At 40.5% G+C, this 20,976-nt stretch overlaps 1 protein-coding gene and 1 long non-coding RNA gene across 8 annotated transcripts in view; both read right to left on the bottom strand.

Annotated features, from left to right (window-relative positions):
* Positions 1-68: 68 nt before the first annotated feature.
* Positions 69-3,564, bottom strand: LOC146403354 (uncharacterized). The gene is made up of 2 exons (XR_014803673.1): positions 1,805-3,564; positions 69-1,461 (listed from the first exon to the last, which is right to left on the bottom strand). It is a non-coding gene; the product is annotated as an uncharacterized LOC146403354 (long non-coding RNA).
* A 469-nt stretch (positions 3,565-4,033) lies between these two features.
* Positions 4,034-20,976, bottom strand: part of AMN1 (antagonist of mitotic exit network 1 homolog) — a 49,711-nt gene continuing 32,768 nt past the window's right edge. For 3 of the 7 annotated variants that reach the window (XM_021092086.2, XM_021092085.2, XM_021092084.2), the window contains 2 exons: positions 20,353-20,464; positions 4,034-6,195 (listed from right to left, as the gene is read on the bottom strand). In XM_021092086.2, the coding sequence (XP_020947745.1) occupies positions 6,122-6,195; positions 20,353-20,464 (186 nt within the window). In that variant the 3' untranslated portion in view covers positions 4,034-6,121. Of the gene's footprint in view, positions 6,196-17,111; positions 18,200-19,044; positions 20,465-20,976 lie in introns of those variants that run through there. The other 4 variants (XR_014803672.1, XR_014803670.1, XR_014803671.1 and 1 more) reach the window with 2 other exon arrangements.

The raw sequence follows: 20,976 nt of genomic DNA, 5'->3' as shown, positions 1-20,976 counted from the left end.
AATATAGTTATTGAAGGCAGTACTCAATAGGTAACCACATGTAATTTAAGCAGCAGAGAGGAATTAGATATTTTAGCAGAGTCTATTTCTATAGTTGAGGACAGCTACAGTGTATCTTTGAATTAAACAAAACACAAAATACAGAAGAGGAGTTCCTGTCGTGGTGCAGTGGTTAACGAACCCGACTAGGAACCATGAGGTTGCGGGTTCGGTCCCTGCCCTTGCTCAGTGGGTTAATGATCCGCCGTTGCCGTGAGCTGTGGTGTAGGTTGCAGACATGGCTCAGATCCCTCGTTGCTGTGGCTCTGGCGTAGGCCAGTGGCTATAGCTCCGATTGGACCCCTAGCCTGGGAACCTCCATATGCTGTGGGAGCGGCCCAAGAAATAGCAAAAAGACAAAAAAAAAAAACCAAAAAACCAAAAACAGAAGAATACTATATTTAAAAAATTATCTGTAAAGATCAGAGATGCAGTTAGTATGGTACAGAGTACATGGGCTTTGGGGCTAGTTAAGCTCTCAGAGCTTTAATTTCTTCACCTATGAAACAGTAATAAAATTTAATAAACTGCACCTCCAAGGGTTATTGTAATAAAGGAAAGCATAAAGTGCCTAATGTAGGATTAGTGCATAATAAGGCCTCAATTAAGAAATGTAGGTTGGAGTTCCCGTTGTGGCTCAGTGGTTAAGGAATCCGACTAGGAACCATGAGGTTTCGGGTTTTATCCCTGCCCTTGCTCAGTGGGTTAAGAATCTGGCGTTGCCGTGAGCTGTGGGTGGGTTGCAGACGCGGCTCAGATCCTGCGTTGCTGTGGCTCTGGCATAGGCCAGCAGCCACAGCTCTGATTAGACCCCTAGGCTGGGAACCTCCATATGCCGCAGGAACAGCTCAAGAAAAGGCAAAAAGACAAAAAAAAAAGAAAAAGAAACGTAGGTAAAAGTAAAGATTTTAGAATTTCCTACATACTCAGTACTGTGATACCTTATGATGTCTCTTTATAGTTTATTCAGGTCAACTAGAAATTGGTTACGTCACCACTACATGCCCCAGGTTGTCAGGATCTTCTATATCAATAAGAACATCAGGTCATAAATGAGAAACAATATAAAGAAGGATGTGTAGAGTATATATCACTATGTAAAAAAGGTGTATGTATATATATCTACATATGAATGTATGTTTAAAAGATATATATTTACTTGCAGTAAACAGGTATCTTTGGAAAGATAAGAAACTGGCAACAGTGTTTGCCTTCTGAGAGGGTACTAGATGGTAGATGAGGGTGGGAGGGAGACCTGGTTTTTACTTTGGGGTCTTGTAATTTTTTTTTTTTAGGGCTGCACCCACAGCCTATGGAGGTTCCTAGGCTAGGGGTCAAATCGGAGCTGTAGCTGCCCGCCTACACCACAGCCACAGCCACAGCAATGCCAGATCCAAGCCATGTCTTCGACCTACACCACAGCTCATGGCAATGCTGGATCCTTAACCCACTGAGTGAGGCCAGGGATCAAACCCGAGTCCTCATGGATGCTAGTCTGGATCATTAGCCACTGAGACACAATGGAAACTCCTGGGTCCCGTAATTTTGTACTGATTACATGTAGTACATTTCCTGTTCTCCTATTTAAAACTAAACATGACCACAATACATGTTACAATTGAAGTATAAAATACTGCAGTTGAAGTTCCTGTCATGGCTCAGTGGAAATGAATCTGACTAGCATTCGTGAGGACGCAGACTGGATACCTGGCCTTGCTCAGTAGATTAAGGATCCAGCGTTGCCATGAGCTGTGGTGTAGTTCACAGATGCGGCTTGGATCCCGTATTGCTGTGGCTGTGGCTGTGGCCTGCAGCTACAGCTCTGACTGGACCCCTATCCTGGGAACCTCCATATGCTGCACATGTGGCCCTAAAAAGACCAAAAAAAAAAAAAAGAAGAAGAAGAAAAAGCTGCAGTTCTCTGGTGGCCTAGTAGTTAAGGATCTGGCATTGACTGTCACTTCTATGGCATGGGTTATGGGTTCAGTCCCTGGCTTGGGAACTTCTGCATGCCATAGGTATGGCCCAAACAAAAAAATCAGCCTTTTGCATGTATAGCTGACCCCTGTAAAACAAGGGGGTTAGGGGCGCTAACCCCCCCCCCCACCTCCTCACCTGCAGTGGAAAATCCGCATATAATTTTACAGTTTGCATCCAAGGTTCTGCATTCAAGAATAGATTGCATTGTACCGTAGTATTTATTGAAAAAAGACAAAACCAAAAAAACATACGAGGGGACCACTGTTGTTCAAACCCTTGTTGTCAAGGGTCAACTGTACTCTCATGTTCTTATATACTGTTTAGGAATTGTTTATGATACTTGCATTATATGCTTTCTAATAATATACATATGCCACAAGGATTAGGATACCACAGAGATGTGATAAGTTATAGTCATTCAGCAGAAATGTAAAGAAAGCAGTTAAGGGCAAATTTTTGCTTAGAGAGGAAAACAGGATAATTGGATGGGAGTTTTGGAGCTGGGGTCATACAGGATCTTGTAATTTTTTTTTTTTTTTTTTTTTTTTTGGCTTTTTAGGGCCATACCCACAGCCTATGGAGGTTCCCAGGATAGGGGTCGAATTTGGAGCTGCAGCTGCCAGCCTACACCTGCCACAGCCACAGCAACTAGGGATCAAAGCCACGTCTGTGACTACATCACAGCTCACAGCAATGCTGGATCCTTAACCCACTGAGTGAGGCCAGGGATGGAACCTACATTCTCATGAATACTAGTCAAAATTTGTTTCTGCTGCACCCTAAGGGGATCTCTGATCTTATGATTCTTGAACTTTGGAAGTCAGTTTATTACAACCCATTTTATCTTGCTGAATCCAATTTCCATTGGTCTGCTGGGGCTTAAAAATTATAAACCCCAAATTTTGATTCAACATCGGGTAAAATTAATAGAAATTATAGGCTACAGTGGCATTGGCTGGTATTTGAGAAGAAAGAGTTCTGTTGACATATTCTTTGAAAATTCAGAATATTCTGCTAGGTACTGTCCTTCCCAGTAAGAAAGAGGAAAAAAGGAAAATTATACTCTGGAGCACTGCTGGAGGTCAATTTGAAGCGGTAGAGTAGATTTACTTTCAAATGTCCACAATCCTGTATATTATTCTCTCTCTCTTAATGATTCATGAGGAGGGTCCAAGAAGGTCTCTGAGATTTCAAAATGTTACTTAAAATATTTTAAAATCTCATGCACACACACACACACACACACATATGTAACAGTAAGCCTTGAAATGACTGTAGCTTAACAAATTTAAGACTGTTCACATTTAACAAGATTATTGAGAAGTTTCCAGTGTAGCTCAGCAGGTTACAAACCCTATTAGTATCCATGAGGATGTGGGTTTGATCCCTGTCCTTGCCAAGTGGGTTAAGGATCTGATGTTGCTGTGAGCCATGGTGTCACAGGTCATAGACAAGGCTTGGCTAGGATCCTGAGTTGTGGCTGTGGTGTAGGCCAGCAGCTGCAGCTCTGATTTGACCCCTAGCCTGGGAACTTCTATATGCCACAAGTGCGGCCCTAAAAAAGATACCGCTGCATTAATTCCCAGCATACTTTTAACCGTTCCATGTTTGTTGCATCTTCTTTTTTGTGTTCTGCTTTTTCTGTCTTTTATGGTTTTGAGCATTTTATATGATTCTATCTCCTTTCCTTGCTTATATCAATTATATTTATAAAAAAACTTTTTTAGCAGTTGCCCCAGAACTTACAGTATATATTTACAACTAATCCAAGTCCACTTTTTTTTTTTTTTTTTTTTTTGCTACACACTCGGCATGTGGAAGTTCCCAGGCCAGGGATGGAACCAGAGTTGCTGCAGTGACAGTGTTGGGTCTTTAATCTGCTGTGCCACAAGGGAACTCCCAAGTCCACTTTCAAATTCTGCTGTACTGCTTCATGATTTTCAATTTGTTCAGCCTTTATCTTGTGAGGACAGAAGTGATGACTTCTGGTATATGTCAGACCAGAAACTGGAAGTATGGGTATTACTTTTATTTATTTTCTCCTTTATTTTTGTCTATTCATTCAACAAATATTTGGGTGCTTATTATGTACCAGACACTGTTCTAGGCACTGGAGATACAGTCAAAAAAAAGGAGAAACAATTACTGTATTCATGAAGCTTATATTTTAGAGTGGGGAGACAGATAATAAAAAAAAAGATGTCAGATGGTGACAGACGGAAAGGGGAAAAACAGTTCAGAGTGGTAGGAAGGGTGACAGGGATAGGAAGGAAAAGGGACTGGAATTTTAAGCAGGGTGGTAAGAAATACCTAATATAACTAGCAATATAAAAAAAGATCAAGCTGCAAACTGCTTTAGGACGATAAATCCTTTACAGACATAAAAATCTGACACTACAAATCTTTTTGTGTATTTGTTCTTTATTTGTTGGCCATGCCTGCAACATATGGAAGTTCCCGGCCTAGGGATCAAACCTGCCTGTGGCAGTCACCTGAGCTGCTGCAGTGACAATGCCAGATCCTTAACCCACTTCAAGATTGCCCAGATCTTGAAAATTAGTTTCTCCAAAAAAGGAAAAAAGTATTGATTTGGTTAGGTGTTCAAGATTAAATCTTATTGAATTTGTCTTTAAAAAATTTTTATAGCCTTACCATTTCACATACACATACAGTGGCAATATATGTTTATATGGCTATAAATATATCACATTTATAAAGCAGTTAATAGTAAGGGCAAGAAGTAGAGTTGAATGTGTAAACCCTTCCCTCTAAACATGTATAAGAAATCTACCGTACTGTACTTTCCCTGTTAACTATATAAGTTAATCAGGAAATCTTTAAGAAAGTCCCACTGAGAAGCTTATGGCACAGGGACTATAATGAATTTGAGTGTAGTTTAAGCAAAACGTACTTCAGAAAATTTTGTGATAGAATAATACATTTCATTTGAAAACTAAGTCCTGTGCTGTTTATTTCACTTTGTGAAACAAAAAGAGCTTTAGGATACAACCTCTGTGATGACATTTCATGTTTACTCATTTTGATATATTTTATTATTATTTTTATTTTTTAATTTTTTTTGCTTTTTAGGGCTGCATTTGTGGCATATGGACATTCCCAGGCTTGGGGTGGAATCGGAGCTACAGCTGCCAGCCTATGCCACAGCCGTAGCAACGCCAGATCTGAACCATGTCTACAACCTACATCACAGCTCACGGCAACCCACTGAGCGAGGCCAGGGATGGAACCCGCATCCTCATGGATATTAGTCAGATTTGTTTCTGATGCGCTACAATGGGAACTCCCAAAGATTTTTTTTTTTAATTTTTGGCCCTGGCATGCATAAGTTCCGAGGCCAGGGAGCAAACTAGTGCCACAGCAGTGACAATGCTGGATCCTTAACCTGCTGAGTTACCAGGGAATTCCCCATTCTTATATATTCTTGAATGCAGTTTTTAAGGAAGAATGTTTGTAGATGAATAGCACATACCTGGGACAAGTAGCCGTAAAAATCAGTGCAAAAAGTGGCCAGCTAAGGGCCCCAATAACAATCATATGCTGAATGGCTAAGATATATGATGTCCTGGATTATGACATTAAACTTATTATTTTTTTGTTTCACTGAAATAGTAAATTCTGTGAAGAATTTACAGGCCTGATGTTCAGCTTTGCTTTTGGCCAGTGAGTATTTAAATACTTGGGAAGGTAGCAGTCAGAACATAGCTAGGAAGGTAATTATGCTTTTAGAAATAACTTTACTTCGATTTCTCCTAATGTTTACCCTACTGGTAAATTTCTCTTGTAGCAGCTCAGATATCTAGGTAGGAGAAGGCAATCTCCAGGGAAAACAAGTAATTTACAACTTCGTTATTTAACAAACAAACACAGTATCCTCCCCAAATATATCTGAGGGCATGCTAGGATTACCACTTCAGGAACAATTGCCGATGCAACAAACATAGAAATAACAGCACTATTAACACGTTTAAGAGCTTGCATAACTTCGAAGCATAAATCATATTATTGGAAAGCCAATGTCTAAGACCATTGTTTCCCGGAAAAGTAGTGTGAAGATCATAGTTCTGATAAGCTTCAATAAGCTTCAATACACAGTCCATGTTACTTGCTTTAGTTTGTTTGGTCCAACTAATTGCTCCAAGACTACTCGTGAATGATCTACAAAAGAAAACAATGCCAATATGTTAATTCACAGTAATCAAAGGTATTTAATGTCTCCTCATGTATAAACTGAGCATGATGATAACTATCTCATAGGGTTACTTAAAGGATGAAATGAGACATATATATATATATAAAGAATAGCATAAACTAAAAATATATTTAGTTAATGGGAATCATTACTATTATTAGCTGCAGGGCACATATCATAGTAATATTTTAAAAAATCAATCATTTATTGTTTCACCTGTAATTTCATCTTAATTTCAGCAACCAGAAAGTAATAGGGTTAAGCTTTCTCAGGTCCTGGCAGGAAGCAGATGACACACTAAAGTAAGGTGTTTAAACAGAGTTTAATAAAGTTACTATTTACAAAGAATGATTAAAGAAACAGGATTAAAGAAATACCCTGGGAAGCTGTAACACGCCCAAAAAGGTTAGGGGAGAGTAAGTTACCAGAACAGAACAACCTGACCTGTAGTTGGACATTTTTCTTCTTTTTTTTTTCTTTTTTGGCTGCCCCTCGGAATATGGAGTTTCGGGGCCAGGAATCAGATCTGAGCTGCAGTTGTGACCTAAACCACAGCTGCGGCAATGCCAGATGCATAATCCACTGTGCTGGGCTTGGGATTGAACCTGTGTCCCAGCACTCCCAAGACGCCACTGATCCTGCTGTACCATGGTGGGAACTCCAAGTTGGACATTTTTTCCATGTCCTAGAATACTTTCCTAAAACATGATTTTTTTTCTTTTTAGAGCCACACCTGTGGCAGGGTTTCCAGGAAGTTCCCAGGCTAGGGGTTGAATTGGAGCTGTAGCTGCAGGCCTATAACACAGCCATAGCAACACCAGATCTGAGCTGTGTCTTCGACCTAAACCACAGCCTGTGGCAATTCTGGATCCTTAATCCACTGAGCCAGGCCAGGGATCGAATCCACATCCTCATGCATACTAGTCGGGTTTGTTACTGCTGAGGCACAACGGGAACTCCTAAAACACAATTTTTAATAGATAAGTATTACATGAATTTATTATAATTTTATTTTTTATTAAAGTATTATTGATTTACAATGTTGTATGAATTTCTGCTGAATAGCAAAGTGATTCAGATACAATATTTAAAAAAAAATTCTTTTTGAGAGTTCCCCTTGTGGTTCAGCAGGTTACAAACCTGACTTGGTATTCATGAGGATGCCGTTTCGATCCCTGGCCTTGCTCAGTGGGTTAAGGATCTGGAGTTGCCGTGGCTGTGCTATAGGCTGGAAGCTATGGCTCTGATTCAGCCCAAACCTGGAAACTTCCATATGCTGCAGGTGTGGACCTAAAAAGACATCAAATAAATAAACAAATAACTAAATGTATGTTAAAAAAAATTCTTTTCCATTATGGTTCGTCATAGGACACTGAAATGAGTTCTCTGTGCTGTACAATAGGATCCTTAACACACTGAGCAGGGCCAGGGATTGAATGCACATCCTCATGGATACTAGTCGGGTTTGCTTCTGATGAGCCACAAGGGAAACTCCTAGCTTCTAAAGGCTACCACATTCCTTGCATTCCTCTATGTTCAAAGTGTGCAACATTGGACAAAGTCTTTCTCGAACTTCCACTTGTACAGGTCTCCTTTTTCTGTCTCCTTCTACTTTTAAGGACTCTTATGATTACATTGTGCCCACCTGAATAATCCGGGATACTCTCCCTATTTTAAGGTTCTGAGCATGAGAACATGGACATCTTAGTTTTGTTTTTTTTGGCTGCCTCACAGCATATAATGTTCCTGGGGCAGGGATCAGACCCAAGCCGTAATCGTTACCTGCGCCACAGCTGCGGCAATGCTGAATCCTTTTAACCTCCTGTGCTAGGCTGGGGATTGAACCTATGTCCTAGCACTGCAGAGACACTACCAATGCTATTGCACCGCAGCAGGAACTCCGAGAACATGGACATCTGGGTGGGGGCATTATTCTGCCTATGGCATATACCATACTAAGTGAATGCAGAACAAAAACAACATGATCATTTCAACAGACACAGAAAAGCAATTGACAAAATCCAACATTCATGATAAAAACATTCAACAAACTAGAAACAAAAGGGAACTTCCTCAACCTAATAAAGGGCATCTATGAAAAAGCCATGGTGAACATCATCCTTAATGGTGAGAGACTAGATATTTTCCCCTAAGATCAGGAATGAACAAAACACAAGGATTTCTGCTCTTGCTGCTTCTACACAACACTGCACTGGAGGTTCCAGCCATGGAAATTAGGGAAGAAAAAGAAAGGCATTTGTGTTGGGAAGGAAAAAGTACAACTCCTTTTTGTAGTTATGGTATATAGAATTTCCTAAGGAATCCACTAAAAATTAGAACTAATAAATGAGTTCAGCAAGATTGCAGGGCACAAGAGCAATACATAAAACCCAACATATTTCTATACATTGAACAATCCAAAAATAAAATTGAGAAAATAACTTCATTTACATGATCATTAAAAAGAATAAAATATTTAGAAATAAATTTATTAAAAGAAAAACTTATACTCTGAAAACTACAAACCCTTGCTGAAAGAATTAAAGATCTAATAAAAGATCCATGTTCATAGATCAGAAGGCTTACTATTAAGATTGGCAGTACACCCTTGGAGTTCCCGTCGTGGCTCAGTGTTTAATGAATCCAACTAGGAACCACGAGGTTGTGCGGTTCATCCCTGGCCTCGCTCAGTAGGTTAAGGATCTGGCATTGCCGTGAGCTGTGGTGTAGGTTGCAGACGCGGCTCGGATCCCGAGTTGCTGTGGCTCTGGCGTAGGCCGGTGGCTACAGCTCCGATTTGACCCCTAGCCTGGGAACCTCCATATGCTGCGGGAGCAGCCCAAGAAATGGCAAAAAAAAAAAAAAAAAAGATTGGCAGTACTCCTAAACTGATCTATAGATTCAATGCAATCCCTAGTAAAAGCCCAACTAACTTCTTTAAAGAAATTGACAAAATGGGAGTTGTCTCGTGGCTCAGTGGGTTAAGGATTGTTACTGCAATAGTGGAGCAGGTTCGACCCCTGGTCTAGTAACTTCTGTATGTAGTGAGTGCAGCCAAAGAAGAAAAAAAAGAAATTGACAAAATGATCCTAATACTTACGTGGGAATTCAAGGGACCCAGAAGAACCAATATAGTTTTGAAAAAGAACAAAATGAGAAACTTCATACCTCCTGATTTCAGTTTAGCTGGTGTCTCTAGGAATATTTTTAGATTTTTTACTAGTTATGATGATATTATTAAATATTGCATATAAATATTTATTTCCTGACTCTATTTTTGTCACTGTTCTATAGGAATTTATTATTGCACATAAACAGGAAGACACTTTTCCCTCCAGTCATGAGCATTTTAAATTTTTATGTAATTTAAAATGTCTGATGCTAGATGGCAGTATTATATCACTCAAAAATCTCAAGCCAGCTTTTTTTCTCATGAAGATACGGTGAACTTTGGGCATTGAGTTTCAACTAAAGAAATATTCGATTTGAATATTTGAATATTCAATGAGTTTGTTATGCTGTAGAAGAAACTGGAGTCTCTCTCGCTTTTTTTTTTCTTTTTAGGGCCGCACCCGGGGCACATGGAAGTTCCCCCGATATGGGTCAAATCAGAGCTACAGCGGCGGGCCTACACCACAGCAATGCCAGATCCGAGCCTCATCTGTGACGTATACCACAGTTTACGACAACGCTGGATCCCTAACCCACTGAGCGAGTCCAGGGATCGAACCTGCATCCTCCTGGATCCTAGTCAGGTTGGTTAACTGCTGAGCCACAAAGGGAACTCTCTGTGGAGTCTCTAAATCAGGATCGCTTACCAGAATACTTTGTAGAACATGTACAAGAGGAAAGGAATTTTCCCTTTACCGTTCTAAGTTCTTGGCTAAGATCCACTGTAACCAAAGACAGATTAACAAGAGAAAAACAGAAGTTTATCAATAAGCATACCCCCTGTATACAAAGGAGACACCAGGAAAAATCAGTAAACTCCTTGAGATGGCCCCAGCCACCACCTTAAGTATATTTTTCAGCTAAAGACAAAAGAAAGATCAACATCTTGAGGAGACTGGTTATGGGAGTTACCAGGAAAAGCATGGTAAACAAGGGTAGTGAAACCAAGCAAACCCCTACTGGGCCCTCCTGGGGAGAAGTCCCTTCATGTCTTCTATTTCTTGTCTGTGGAAAAAGCTTTCTTCTCCTAGGCCCAACTTCTAAAGACCAGACCAAACAGTTAATGATTAGAGAAGTAGAAAATGCAGAAACAGAGGAAAGCAGTCGAGCAAGAAAAGGAATAAAAGCTTGAAAAACAGAGTCACAGGACTCCTCGTTCCTCCCAAAGGGGTATAGATAACAAGGCTTATCTTTGAGTCTTATCTTTGAGTCTTTCTGCAGAAACTAAGACCCCCTATTCGGGGGGAAGATGGTGATTACTTGCATGTAGATCCCAGACTGGTTGGAACCCGAAGAGTGATAATTAAAATTCCCAAAACAGCACCCTGTTACTTCACCACCAACCAATCAGAAATGTCCACGAGTGTGATCAGCACGATGTGACCCTCGTCCCAAATGCCTTTAAAAACCCCTGCCAGGGAGCCATCCTGTCTTCAAGCATGAGCTGTCCATTCTCCTCACTTTACCACAACCCGATGTCAGCAGATTGGCTTTGCTGACTGAAATCAGTTTGGTAACAGTAAGATTTGCTATAAAGTTGGTGCCTTCTCCACTGAAAAGACTCTGATTTGGTCATCCTTCTCTTTTTGGTACAGAGAGGGAGACACTTTACGATACATGTCACAAACGAAAAAATTTCCTCACAAAAGGGTAACTTCTACTCTGTTTTCACAGCTTCTTCAGCTCTGCTGTTTCTCAAAAATAATTAGCTTAAAATAGTCCTTATGCCAAAAAGGGCATGTCTCGGGGTGGCTTATTCTGTCACTCGTCAAAACACAGACTCTCAGGACTGAAAAAACTCCAAAGGTCATTTATACCAATCACACTGCTGATGCTTGATGCCACTTCCCTATTTCCTTCCCTTTCCAACTAAGAGTCAAGCCATTTGACATCAAAGGTTTAGGAACTTGCTCTAATGGGGAAAGAGGTTGAGATTTCGGATTAGGTGACTTAGGTTTTTTACTTCTAGTTCTGAAACCAACCTGGGGCCCATGGGCTCTTGGGTACACAAGCCTTTCCGTGTCCCCCATTTCTTGTTTTAGGGAATAAACTTCAGCCCCCATGACCTTCCAAAGGGTAGGTTCAAACTGTTGCTAATCAGGGAAGGGAGGGGATGCCGAGACCAGGAAGGAACACTCCAGAGACAATAGTGCTGCCTTGGGGCAGGGTCCTGGTCTCTCCTCAAGGAATATAGGTAACAATAGCTTTGAATTCTTCAGCAGAACTAAACCTCCCAACAAATGGAAGATGTTAACAAAGCATTCTTTATTCCGGAAAGAAGACCATTGAACACCGGCTTTGGAAACAATGCAAGTCTGCCTCTACCCTGATCCTTATCTGAAGGCCTATTTTTTCACTCCCCAAACTATAAAACCACCTCCCAATCTCTCCCAAGGGGGGCAGAGTCTTTGAGGCGTTAGCCTGCTGTGACCCTCCTTTGCCTGGCAAAGTAATAAAGCTATTTTTTCTCCTTCGCCCAAATCTCTGTCTCTGTGGCACTGGTGAGCAGAGGCCGAGTTCTCGCAACAGTTCTACTGTTAACTGTTTTTAAGATCTGGGGCAAGCCACCTAAATTCAATTTTATCTCTGTTCCATTATCTTTAAAACAAAAGAGTTGTGTAGATGACTTGTATGGAATCTTATCATTTCTCTAAAAATCCATGACTCATATAGATGGAGACCCCTTTCGGAAAGAGATTCATGTTGGGATATTTTGGATCCCCAAGAAACAAAAACTTTGGGAAATATAAATTAAAAAACCAAAAAAAATTTTTTTTTTTTGGTCTTTTTGTCTTTTGGGGGCCGCACCTGTGGCATAGGGAGGTTCCCAGTCTAGGGTCAAATCGGAGCTGCAGCTGCCAGCCTGAGCCACAGCCACAGCCACACAGGATCCAAGCTGAGTCTGCGACCACAGCTCACGGCAACACTGGATCCTTAACCCACTGAGCGAGCCCAGGGATCAAACCCGAAACCTCATGGTTCCTACTGAGATTCGTTTCCACTGCGCCGTAACAGAAACTCCACAAACTGATTTTTTTTAAATAATCAAGGAAAATGTAATTTAGACATTTTTATAGAATACACAGTGGAAAAAATGGGAGGCAGGGCACATTTTTGCAAACGATGATCAAGGTTCCAATGCTTCATTACAGTGTCTGGCATAAAGAAGTTCTAACATGCTGGAATAGCAATGAATGAATAAATAACAATGAGAAAATGGAATAATATAGAATTTAAGAAATTAAATATATGAAAAAAAAGTAGTTGTCCTTAAAGCAAGGAATCAGCTTTAATGACAGGGTAACTCTGAAACAAATCACTTGGCTCTTTGTGGTAAATCTTGATATATTATACAGGAATCTAAGTAAAGAACTTGCTTGTACACAACACTGTAAATCAACTATACTTTTTAATTTTATTTTACTTTATTTTATTTTTGTCTTTTGAGGGCCACACTCATGGCATACGGAAGTTCCCAGGCTAGGGGTCGAGTTGGAGCTGTATACCACAGCCACAGCAACAGCAAATCCAAGCTGCACCTTCGACCTATGCCGCAGCTCACTGGATCCTTAACCCGCTGAGTGAGGCCAGGGATAGAACCTCTGTCCTCATGGTTACTAATCAGATTGGTTTCCACTGAGCCATGATGGGAACTCCCAACTATACTTTAATTACAAAAAAATATGTTAAAAAAAAAGAACTTGCTTGTAAAATAATCAAGCTGAAACAAATCCTCAGATATCACTAAAATTGGAGTCAATTCAATCAAAAGTGGCAGATTTCCTGTCGGGTTTTCCTGCTTTTCAATGTAAACATAAAGACTCTAGTGCTGTCTAATTGCTTTGTTGCCCTTCTAAAATCTAGAACTCCATGCTTGTGAATACTGTGAAACATGTTTAGATAATGATTAGAAACTGAAATGCATGTCCATTGTAGATTAATAAACCTGTCCATTGAAATTACTGAGTTGAAATGACTTAAAATCAATGCAGACATAATTGAATTTAAAATAACTTGTTAAAAAATTCTCTTATCTCCAAAATGTCTATGATTTTCAGTATTTTATTTAATTAATTTATTTTCATTTTTGGCTGCCCATCAGCACATGGAATTTCTTGGTTGAGGATCAGATCCCAGCCACAGTTGCAACACGAGATCCTTTATCCCACTGGGCCTGGCCAGGGATGGAACTTGTGTCCTGCTGCTGCAGAGACTTGCTGATCCTGCTGTGCCACAGTGGGAACTCCTACAATATTTTAAGTAGCAACTTAATGTTTTATCTTTTCTGAAGAAACAAAATCAGAGTGCTTCTAATAGTTTTTTTTGTTTGTTTGTTTTCTTTTTTAGGGCTGCACCTGCAGCATTTGGAGGTTGCAAGGCTAGGGATCGAATCAGAGCTATAACTGCTGGCCTACGCCACAGCCATAGAAACGTAGGATCAGAGCCGAGTCTGCAACCTACATTGCAGCTCATGGCAACCTTGGATCCTTAACCCACTGAGCCAGGCCAGGGATTGAAGCTGCGTCCTCATGGACAGTAGTCAGATTAGTTTCCCGAGCCGCTATGGGAACTCCTTTTTTTGTCTTTTTAGGGCCACACTTGTGGCATATGTAGGTTCCCAGGCTAGGGGTCAAATCAGAGCTGTAGCCGCTGGCTAGTCATATTCATTTCTGCTGAGCCACGAAGGGAACTCCTCTCTTCAGTCTTTAGATGAAGGTGTTATTTCTGGTGAGGGTTTCAGCCATTTTGGTGAGTGACTCAGTTCTCCTAGATCTCCCTCATGTATTAATACATGTTATTAAACTTCGTCTGATTTTCTCCTGTTAATATGCCTCATGTCAATTAAATTCTTAGACCAGCCAGGAGAACCTAGAAGGGTAAAGGAAAATTTCTAACTCCCTGGCACTTGGATTAAAAAAGTTGTTTCTTACCTATAGTATTTCTCAGGGCCACTGAGAAATTTATATTCATTATAGTGCTATGTTGTATGTTCCAAAATTTTGGAGATATAAACATATTTTTTTTGTGCTATGCCCTTGTTCTCTAGAACACCACACCAGCATGTAACTGTAGTTAGTGAGATCAAGGGACTGTGGAGCAGATAAGTGAAAAACATAAGACCACAAGGTGGCAGTAGCACACAACAAGCTTTACCTGGGCAGTGCTTTTCTTTGATAGGTTTGAGAAGGGGAGTCTAGCCACAGCAATTAGACAAACAAAAGAAATAAAAGGCATCCATATAGGAAGAGAAGAGATCAAACTGTCACTGTATGCAGATGACATGATACTATACATAGAAAACCCTAAGGACTCAACCCCAAAACTCCTTGAACTGATTAATAAATTCAGCAAAGTAGCAGGATATAAGATTAACATTCAGAAGTCAGTTGCATTTCTGTATACCAGCAATGAAATATTAGAAAAGGAATACAAAAATACGATACCTTTTAAAATTGCACCTCACAAAATCAAATACCTCAGAATACACCTGACCAAGGAGGTAAAGGACCTATATGCCGAGAACTATAAAACTTTAATCAAAGAAATCAAAGAAGATGTAAAGAAATGGAAAGATATTCCATGTTCCTGGATTGGGAAAATCAATATTGTAAAAACGGCCATACTACCCAAAGCAATCTACAGATTCAATGCAATCCCTATCAAATTACCCAGGACATTTTTCACAGAACTAGAACAAACAATCCAAACATTTATATGGAACCACAAAAGACCCAGAATCGCCAAAGCAATCCTGAGAAACAAAAACCAAGCAGGAGGCATAACTCTCCCAGACTTCAAGAAATACTACAAAGCCACAGTCATCAAAACAGTGTGGTACTGGTATCAAAACAGACAGACAGACCAATGGAACAGAATAGAGAACCCGGAAATAAACCCTGACACCTATGGTCAATTAATCTTTGACAAGGGAGGCAAGAACATCAAATGGGAAAAGGAAAGTCTATTCAGCAAGCATTGCTGGGAAACCTGGACAGCTGCATGCAAAGCAATGAAACTAGAACACACCCTCACACCATGCACAAAAATAAACTCCAAATGGCTGAAAGACTTAAATATACGACAGGACACCATCAAACTCCTAGAAGAAAACATAGGCAAAACACTCTCTGACATCAACATCATGAATATTTTCTCAGGTCAGTCTCCCAAAGCAATAGAAATTAGAGCAAAAATAAACCCATGGGACCTCATCAAACTGACAAGCTTTTGCACAGCAAAGGAAACCCAAAAGAAAACAAAAAGACAACTTACAGAATGGGAGAAAACAGTTTCAAATGATGCAACTGACAAGGGCTTAATCTCTAGAATATATAAACAACTTATACAACCCAACAGCAAAAAAGCCAATCAATCAATGGAAAAATAGGCAAAAGACCTGAATAGACATTTCTCCAAAGAAGATATACAGATGGCCAACAAACACATGAAAAAATGCTCAACATCGCTGATTATAAGAGAAATGCAAATCAAAACTACCATGAGATATCACCTCACACCAGTCAGAATGGCCATCATTAATAAATCCACAAATAACAAGTGCTGGAGGGGCTGTGGAGAAAAGGGAACCCTCCTGTACTGTTGGTGGGAATGTAAACTGGTACAGCCACTATGGAGAACAGTTTGGAGATACCTTCGAAATCTATACATAGAACTTCCATATGACCCCGCAGTCCCACTCTTGGGCATCTATCTGGACAAAACTCTACCTAAAAGAGACATGTGCACCCGCATGTTCATTGCAGCACTATTCACAATAGTCAGGACATGGAAACAACCCAAATGTCCATCGACAGATGATTGGATTCAGAAGAGGTGGTATATATACACAATGGAATACTACTCAGCCATAAAAAAGAATGACATAATGCCATTTGCAGCAACATGGATGGAATTAGAGAATCTCATACTGAGTGAAATGAGCCAGAAAGACAAAGACAAATACCAGATGATATCACTTATAACTGGAATCTAATATCCAGCACAAATGAACATCTCCTCAGAAAAGAAAATCATGGACTTGGAGAAGAGACTTGTGGCTGCCTGATGGGAGGGGGAGGGAGTGGGAGGGATCGGGAGCTTGGGCTTATCAGACACAACTTAGAATAGATTTACAAGGAGATCCTGCTGAATAGCATTGAGAACTTTGTCTAGATACTCATGTTGCAACAGAAGAAAGGGTGGGGGAAAAAATGTAATTGTAATGTATACATGTAAGGATAACCTGACCCCCTTGCTGTACAGTGGGAAAATAAAAAAAAAATTATAAAAAAAAAAAAAAGAAAACAAACTTATGGTTACCAAAGAGGACAGAGGTGGTGGGGGGAAAGACAAATTAGGAGTTTGGCATTAACATATACACAATATTATGTATAAAATATGTAAACAACAAGGACCTACTGTATGGCACAGGAAACTATAAAAAAAAAAAAAAGAAGGGGAGTCCCTCACAACGGAACCTCAAAGGGCAAAACCTTCCAAAGGGGGAATGAGAGAGAGAGAGAGAGAGAGAGAGAGAGAGAGAGTGAGAGTGTGTGTGTGTGTGTGTGTGTGTGTGTGCGTGTGCACGTGTGTGTAAGATAGTAAGGTAAGGGAACTCCTAGAAGACTGAGGAGAGGAGTTATGTGTCATGCTGTTGGTAAATTCAGTACTTTGAGTCATGTGGATTTGCAAAGATTTGGTGGGATTAAGCTTTCTTTTTTCTTTTTTTCTGTCTTTTCTAGGGCCGCACTCGCGGCATATGGAGGTTTCCAGGCTAGAGGTCCAATCAGAGCTGTAGCCACTGGACTACGCCAGAGCCACTGGATATGAGCCATGTCTGCAACCACAGCTCGTGGCAACACCAGATCCTTAACCTACTGACCGAGGCCAGGTATCGAACCTGCAACCTCATGGTTCCTAGTCGGATTTGTTAACCACTGAACCACGACAGGAACGCCTAAGTTTTTAGTGTCTATAATCATAACAGGCAGGCATTTCCCTTGAATTCACCAACTGATAACATGTTTTTGTTACTAGTGAGCTCAGTAATTAAATAATTTATCTCAAAAGTCTTCTTCCTTAAAAATCAGATTATTCACTGCAACATATTTTCCAGACTTGAAAACTGGTATTTGCTAGTCATTTCTATATTAATTAATAGAAGCACCTATAAGAGTTTATGGTCTCTCTTCTAAGGATTTCTTTATCTATAGGGTCTTTGATAATTGCTTTAAGCAGCTTGTCTAAGTTTTTCTGGTTGACTGTGTACAGTCTGTCTTGACTTCTATTAAAAGTAGAGATACAACATTGTAAATCAATTGTGCTTCAGTTAAAAAATAAATTTAAAAAAAATAAAGGGAAAATGACAATTTAACTATTTCCAAATTGTAGCCAGGAAGATAAAGTGAAATTAGCAAAGGTTGAGTTATCCTGAGACAAATATAACAGAACATTAAAATGGAACTATTTCTGCTAAGGTTCTAGGACTAGAAGTACCAGCTACTTTCTCATTCCAAAATAAGATACCAGACCAAAGAGATACATGACTTTCAAATGCTTGGCTGAAAACTGATTTTGGAATCCATGCTGCCTCATGCATTCAAAGACACTAAAGTGATGGAGTTCCCGTTGTGGCTCAGTGGAAACAAATCTGACTAGTATCCATGAGGAGGATGCAGGTTCGATCCCTGGCTTCACGCAGTGGGTTAAGGATCCAGCGTTGCCACATTCTGCAGTGTAGGTGCAGATGTGGCTCAGGTATGGCATTGCTGTGGCTGTGATGTACACTGGCAGCTGCAGCTCCGATGTGACCATTAGCCTGGGAACTTCCACATGTGCAAGTGCAACCCTAAAAAAAAAAAAACAAAAAACAAAAACAAAACAAAAAAAGAACTGCAGATAGGAGATATACGCAATGATGAGGGGTGTGGTAGAGAGTGGCCTCTGAAGGAGGTCGAAAGTGCCCTATTTTGGGAGAGTACAGATTGGGATCAGCTCATCCACAGAGCCCAGGGTGTGAACACTCCACCTCAGTAGAAGCAGTCAAGTAAGACTTTTCATCCTCTCCCCTCCCCTCCTTGCTCACCACAGTCCTACCCTGCACTGACCTTGGGGGGGGGGGGTCAGAAACCATGGGGTGCAGCTGGGAAAGGAAGAGGGGAAGCATGAGGTGGTAAAACAGAGAAACTAACAATGACCCCTTATCCACAGCAGCCTCTCCACCTAAGGCAAACTTGAGCTGATTGGAGGAGCAAAAAGCTTTAATTTGAATTTGTTTGGAATATTACATGGGTCCAAGACATTTTAATTACTGAAATGAGAGGGGGTTTTGGTGGTATGGAATGATAAGACTTTTAACTATTTGAGAATGATAAGAAAAGTCAATAGCAAATGTCTGAGATTTTCATCTGGCTTTGGGGGAAAATAGCCCCTTTAGAGCAGATTTATAATTAAAATAGTGCGAGGAAAATGGAGTCACTTTTTTGAGTACCACTTTCTTGTTGAATGTATTGATTACATGTACACATAGCTCAGTGGGTAGATTGACACTTTTTTTTTTTTGGTCTTTTTAGGGCCGCACTGGTGGCATATGGAGGCTCCCAGGCTAGGGTGAAATCGGAGCTGCAGCTGCCAGCCTGTGCCACAGCCACAGCAACACAGGATTGGAGCCGAGTCTGTGACCACAGCTCACGGCAACAATGGATCCTTAAATCACTGAGCAAGGTCAGGGATCGAACCCGAATCCTCATGGATACTAGCTGGGCTCATTAACTGCTGAGCCACTACGGGAACTCCCTGGATTCACACACTTTTAATGGGTATTCTGAAAAGATCAATTAGCAAAGGTTGCTGTTACTACATTTCACATATTGTGGTTTCCTCCACCTTACAATAATAGCCTACTTATTAGAATATAATTTTCTGCCTTGTTTGATGACCAGAGAGCCTCTGGCTGCCTTCTTACAACCCCCAGAATAGTGTGCACATGTACCAATTCGCTGTACTCAGTCCCATGAACTTCTCTGGTTCCAAATTATTGGTTTTTAATTATGATGATCAATTTTTAATGGGTAAAATCATTCATATGATACAAAACTTCAAGATGCACAAAAGGGTATATCATGAAGGTGTTTTCCTACTCTAGTCTCTCCATACCCTTCCCTAGAGGTACCCACTGTTAACAGTTTCTGATGTCTCTTTGGGCTATAGCGCTCTGAGAAATGTCTGCTTAAAATAAGATTTAGTCTTCATTATAGATGTCACTGATAACCAAATATAACCCTTTACAGGCTTGGTCTAGATTGGCAGTCCAAATATCGGAAAAACAGAAGGGGTCAAAAGGCTTCTAGCGTAGTAACTACTAGACTGTAATTAAGAAAACGAGCTGGAAGAGCTGGGCATAAGTACTGATTTACAAAAAGACCCAGGTTATACTTTGGTATGGGACCCATTGCAGGGATCAAGTGAAAGAGGTATCACGGCTCTTACATAAGCCCCAAGGGCTGTCACTGCTTTGTTCTTCAGTGAGCTACCACTGTAGCCTTGGAGTCCAAATTATTCTGAATCTCAATGGCTACGGCTTGATGAGACTACAGTTAACAGGTCAGTTAGCATATTTGACAGATGTAATATTAGAAATCTGACTACATAAAGCATCACGTTTACTATCATGACCACTACCACTACCATCGTCCTCATCACAGTTGTCATTTATTTGAGCATCTGCCATCACCACCGTCATCATCATCATCCTGCCTAACATGTACTTGGGCTAGGCACCAGACACAGTATTGTCAGGTAATCACAGTGACCAAATTTATGAGTAGGTACTGTCATTAGACCCACTTCAGGTGAGAAACTGCATAATGGAATGGGTAAGTAATTTATGCAAGGTCACACAGTTATTAAAAGATGAAACCGGGACTTGAACCCATGCAGCCTATCATACGAACCTGTTATCAGGGGGCATCCATGGAAGAGTAATATACATATCTGAGGACAGCAAGTAAGGACAGCTTCTACAGCCTCATCGGTCAGATTCACACAGTGTCCCATATGAATCTCCTATTTAAAAACAAAGACAGCATAATCAAAAGAAAAAATAGGACAATAGTAACAGTATGAAAAAGCTTGGGAAATACCGTATGCTGATAACAAACAATCCAAATAGCTACTTGTAAGAAAAACTCTATAGAAAGGACCAATGCAAGTCTGTACTAATTTGGAAGGTATAGCAGCTTTAAAAGGTAAGTGCCCAACCATTTAATGAAGCAACCTGGCAACATCTATTACAGCTGACAATAAGTATCCCCCAGAACCCAGCAGTTCCAAACATAGATGTTCACTATATAGAGAAACGCTTGTATATTTATGTAAGAGAACAACTTTTTTTTTTTTTTTGGTCTTTTGTCTTTTTTTTAGGGCTGCACCTGCGGCATATGGAGGTTCCCAGGTTAGGCGTCGAATTGGAGCTGTAGCCACTGGCCCTACACCACAGCCATAGCACTGTGGGACCTGAGCCTCGTTTGGGACATCACAGCTCACAGCAACGCTGGATCCTTAACCTACTGAGTGAG

Source organism: Sus scrofa, chromosome 5, assembly GCF_054392235.1.
Source record: "Sus scrofa isolate SSC_HxYL_T2T_F1_AM1 chromosome 5, Sscrofa_HxYL_maternal_Yorkshire_Landrace_v2.0, whole genome shotgun sequence".
Taxonomy (NCBI): domain Eukaryota; kingdom Metazoa; phylum Chordata; class Mammalia; order Artiodactyla; family Suidae; genus Sus; species Sus scrofa.
This window is presented reverse-complemented; position numbering and strand designations above follow the sequence as displayed.